At 43.2% G+C, this 5,000-nt stretch overlaps 2 protein-coding genes across 4 annotated transcripts in view; one reads left to right on the top strand and one right to left on the bottom strand.

Moving 5' to 3' along the window:
- LOC138008089 (acetyl-CoA carboxylase-like) overlaps positions 1-3,672 on the top strand; it is an 82,826-nt gene extending 79,154 nt beyond the window's left edge. For 2 of the 3 annotated variants that reach the window (XM_068855289.1, XM_068855287.1), the window contains exons 69-72: positions 628-728; positions 1,198-1,267; positions 1,481-1,608; positions 2,474-3,658. In XM_068855289.1, the coding sequence (XP_068711390.1) occupies positions 628-728; positions 1,198-1,267; positions 1,481-1,608; positions 2,474-2,627 (453 nt within the window). In that variant the 3' untranslated portion in view covers positions 2,628-3,658. Of the gene's footprint in view, positions 1-627; positions 729-1,197; positions 1,268-1,480; positions 1,609-2,473 lie in introns of all 3 variants that reach the window. The other variant, XM_068855288.1, reaches the window with a different exon arrangement.
- An 89-nt stretch (positions 3,673-3,761) lies between these two features.
- LOC138008092 (probable methyltransferase-like protein 25) overlaps positions 3,762-5,000 on the bottom strand; it is a 14,735-nt gene continuing 13,496 nt past the window's right edge. The window contains exon 10 of the mRNA XM_068855293.1: positions 3,762-4,650. Coding sequence (XP_068711394.1) covers positions 4,567-4,650 — 84 coding nt within the window. The 3' untranslated portion in view covers positions 3,762-4,566. The remainder of the gene's footprint in view (positions 4,651-5,000) is intronic.

Here is a 5,000-nt window from a genome sequence, read left to right on the forward strand (position 1 = left end):
ATTGACATCACTGTTCAAAGTTAGGATATTGATCGCTAAGTGGCCCAGCACTGGATGAACTAGGTTGTCTGCTATTTATAAACTTTCTTGAGTTTTTCGCCGAAAAGGTGTTAGTTTTGCTGACTTTCTTACAGTTAAGACAAGAAAAGCCACTCTCTTTTAAACCCCTCTCGTCCATTAAAATTCCCCTCCCTCCCTGGAACCCTAAAACTACATAGACGCCCCGGTCGCCTGTTATAGATAGTTTACGATATGAACGGCTCTGTTATTTGGTTTACTACTTTATGTTCGGTGTTCAAAGAATCTCGTGCGACTATCTTAAGTAATCATCTTGCATTATTAAATTCAGCTGCTGGCACGCATTTTCCTCAGCCTGTGAACAGGCTCAGCGTTGACTAAGAGCAAAGCGACCAAAGCGTGGACTGAGGATGGCCAGCAAAGCGCGCCGACTGCGCCTGGGAAAAGGACGTATCGAGAGCCTCCCTCACTCCTCCCTCCGCAATCCCCCTCTCGGCTCGGCTCGCTCATTTGGTCCGTTCTATCTTTTCGTCCTGCACATTACGGAGCTGAGTCCTATGTTACGTTAATAATATTATTCGTTTGTCTATTTATTTTCTTCTTGGGCAGGATATTCTTAACTGGAAGGAATCTCGTCAGTTCTTTTATTGGCGTCTCAGGCGGATCTTGATGACACGAGATGCAAAGAAAAAGATAAGGAAAGCTAATCCGTAAGGAAAATTCTCTTGATTATGCAAAACCCTCTTTTGAGTAACAAAAATTGCAGCCATGCATATTGTTAGACATGATGTGAACGTTGATAAGATTTCTCCAATTCATCGTTAAGACACTAATTTTGAACAAGATAGTCCTGCCCTGGAAAATTTGAGTACGAGACCTGTCCCCTACCAATACAATTTGATGATTCTCATAGCATAGAGCGTTTTCACTCACGTGACCAGCAGCCATATTGGATTACTGAAACAAAGGAAAGTATTTGCATAAAAATAGAGTTAAATTCCCGGAGGATTAGTTTGGTACACCATCATGGCCGCGATTTCTTTGTTTTGGAACACCAACATGGCCTCCGGTACTTCATCTGAAAACGCTCTATAGTTTGCATTACGCTGGCGCCTATTCTTTTGTTAGAACGTTATGGAATTAGAAATATCCTGCTCATTGAGAGCCTTGTATTTTTAGTGACATTTCCAGCGGTCAACTGTGCTCCATGTTGGAACGGCTGTTTTTGGAAGGACATGGCAACACCAAGGTAAGAAGAACCTGGAGCCTGGTTTTGGATTGGACAGAAAATGTACTTGGGAGACCCGTGCCCGGTCCTACTCTCTTTTTCCTCCTTTCCTCCTCCCCCCCCCCCCCCCCCCCTCCCCCTCTCTCTCTCTCTCTCTGTCTCCCAATGGTAGGAGGGTAGATCCAGCATTTATCACAAAAATGTAAAATGGGTGATTGTTTTGTTTGGTTGCAGTCCTATTTGTGGAACGATAACAAAGCAGTGGTGGAGTGGCTGGAGAAAGAGTTAAGTGAAACAGACTCTGTGATCGACGAAAATGTCAAGTGGATCCGACGAGACTGGGTTCTACGACAAGTCAAAACGTATTTAAATTTATTGCTTGAATATAACATTGAAATCTTTATAACACAGGGAGAAAGAAGTTTGGAAGGTCTTGCTGTTGTTATATTTGTTTGTTTTCATTTGGGAGTTAAAAGGGGGACGGTTGTTTTGGACAACTCATGTTTGCGCTCTCCATGAAACGGATAACCTGCTTTAAGCACTGAAGTCGATCTACGCCGAACTTTTTCAAGTTTGGGCCTTCCAGGCTCTAAGTAAACTGTGTTTATTGTGTTATTGTTCTTGAGATTGTCCCTATTTGTGGATAACTAGCGTCGAAACATGTAAATATGGTTTTACTCTGAAAGCGCGGAATTTTCGATAGACTACATGCACTTTTAAAAAAATGGAGAGATTTAGCATCGAGTGTACAACAAACGACGGACTAAAAGGTCTTTTTGCCCAAAATGCATGGGAGTGAAACTTGTCTGATATGAGCTGATGTTTTGCCCGTTTGCTACAGGTAACAAGTACCTTTTCATTCCCAAGATCGAAACATTCATTCTCCTAACTAGTACCATAGATTTTCTTTGTTGGGTAGTCATGAGAATTTGGTGTTATATCAAGATCACGCCTCTTAATTTAAGCTAATAATAATCTTCATTCTCAATACCTGTCTGATTGACATTTCACTGAAATTGAGAGGAGAATTTACATGCGTATCACTACTGAAAGTCTAACAGTTAATTAAGAGAATTATGATTCTTTTATGACAAACTGCGGCCTGCCGGCCGTTTTTCCTTTGCCGTTGCACGTAAACACGATGCTAATTAAAAGTTTTCCACTGATGAAGAGGCTCGCTGCTTGAATTGTACGTAAGCGCTTTTGTTACTCTTTCATCCGCTGCAGACTCGTACAGGAAAATCCAGAGGTAGCCATGGACTCCATTGTGCATATCACACAACAAATGACAACTGCTAAACGGGCTCAAGTCTCCAAGATTCTAGCAGCAATGGACTCGGGTGCCACCGTGGACAACTCCAATGGGGATTCGGGAAATTGAAATGCGGACTTTGGATCACACGCAGTTGCTAAACGGAGATGTCGACCCGCAAAGGGCAGTTTTTCAAGACGCGAAACATGATCGCTTAATGTGGGGGCAAGCAAATGTTATTTGACAAAATGATAATTATTTAAGGGGCTTCCAATCAGTGTTAAAAAAAAATCTTTTTGGTATAAAATTATTCACTTGCTCTTTCGTGCTGATGAGAGGTTAATTTTGTCAATTCATCCGGTACTGTAATTTTGTAACATAAAAAACGAACAAAGCGAACTCAACAAACGTTCATACGGGGACAGGTCGTAAATTTTCAAACTTGCGTCCAAATATTAATAATCCGACAATTCTCACAACTTAACGCGCCTTGGTTTATCGGGCAGGAGTAAAAGATCTCTCCACCTATACAGGGGCCGCGGAGAGGGAGAGGCTGTTAGCCCCTCCCACACTTCCATTGTCCGTACCACCCCCCCCCCCCCCTCCCCCCGTCAAAGCTAACAGAGCTAGGTAGCTATTTTTGAAAGCGATTAAAGGCCGGGACACACAAGGCGATAAGTCGCTGCGGCACGTTGCCCAGTGTGACACGGTTAGTTTCATGAAAATCATTGTCGCTGCAGCAGAATTTTGTCGCCGCGACCAGTCGCACGAATTCAAACCAGTTTGAATTTGTGCGACTTATCACAGCGACAAAGTTAGCGAAAGCAGCGTTGTCGCATCGTGTGTACACTTCCGGCAACAAGTCGGTGCGACAAAATATAAATGAACCAATGAGAGAGCGTCATATGGTCAGCCATATTGAATTAGAAAACTAGGTCACATTCCCCCTCATAAGAGATCACTGCGTGTGCACCGAACAGATAGTAGTACACATGGAGCGACTTGGAGCAGAGACATGTTGCTGCGACTTGTCGCCTAGTGTGTCCCGGCCTTAAGGTAATTTAAGAGATTCCACTTACAACACACTCGCACGCATTTTCAACCTAGTCATTCCTTATCACTTAGTAATTGACAGCAATTAATGCAATATTTGAATAAATTAAAACAACATTTATTTACAAAATAGAAAGTTACTTTTGCTGGGGACTATATTCAAAAAGGGGAAGGAAATAAATAACTCCTTGAAAAACACCCCCCCCCCCTCCCCCCCTTCCTACAAGCCCCGATGATGTCAAAGTGCCTAATTCCCTTTGGGGAATACGACCGGGGACTGAGAACGCTTGTAGGGTTTGAGTGTCTACCTCACACCGAGATACACGCACGCTCATCAATGTTTCAAGTAACGGCGGACGGCAACAGGACGTTTGGTGATAATCTTGTTGTAACGAAGGGTGTAATGTACACACTTTCACAGCAAAAATGCGAACCGGAGGGATATAAGGCGTGACAGAGAGCAGACGTAAAGATAGACCCGGCAAACGAAAACGCCTTCAAGGACATAACTTTGGCCCCAGGTTTTCAATGGCCGGATACCTTTATAGGGTGGATGAGTCACTATCCATCAGATTCAATCTCTGCCTTCGTAACTATGTCGGAAGGTCCACACTCTATGCACATCTAGTTAAAACGGTGTGTAAACGAATCTTGGCCAACGTTTAACAGGAAGTAAATTTTAGAACTGAGGCCTGAAGTCTATTTTGATATCGACAGCCGGGTGGGAATCGTGAATGTTTTTTTTCGTTGACCTCTTTCAGTTCTTTAAAATAAAAGTATATGCTGCAGGCTTGACTTGCCCAAACTAAAGGACTTAGTTCATATGTACTAACATCGGAGACTTGATATCCGAGATCAACAGCCGAGTACGTAAGATTTCGGTGCGATCCGACTTGGAAGTCGTTGTTCTCAAAACCAGGGTCGGTGCGCTGGAAAGTCCAAAACAGTATGAATGGCAGGCAGAATGGTAGAGATGTTCGCTTGTGGTATTGCTAGAAGGCATTTGGAAGGACAGTTACGCTTTGGTAGCAATAATTGCATAGCATCTTGGGGATTTGACAGGATCAAATAACCGTACGATAGAAGCAGAAGCAAACCCCTGGAAAATAAAAAGAACCAAGGAATTGTATCAATTGATGTTACGGGCAAACGGCTCCAATTTGTTTCAACAACCGCTTGATTTTGCTGAACGATGTTTACCTCAGGGATGGCAAACGGCTTTAACACATTATCAACATTTGATTCAACAGAGCTTCACAAGACGCCTAATATTCAGCCTGCGGTCGTGGAGAGAGCGATTAGTGCGCACGCGCATAGTTAACAATAGAGAGCTAAGCACGCCACGTTTTTTAGACGCGGAAGGCAACCGGAAGCGAGTTGTTTTCCCTTTCACTTGTCATTACAGAACCACATTTCTATTGCTAAGTACTTTTTGTCCATTAGAGACGA

Source organism: Montipora foliosa, chromosome 6 (genome assembly GCF_036669935.1).
Source record: "Montipora foliosa isolate CH-2021 chromosome 6, ASM3666993v2, whole genome shotgun sequence".
Classification (NCBI taxonomy): domain Eukaryota; kingdom Metazoa; phylum Cnidaria; class Anthozoa; order Scleractinia; family Acroporidae; genus Montipora; species Montipora foliosa.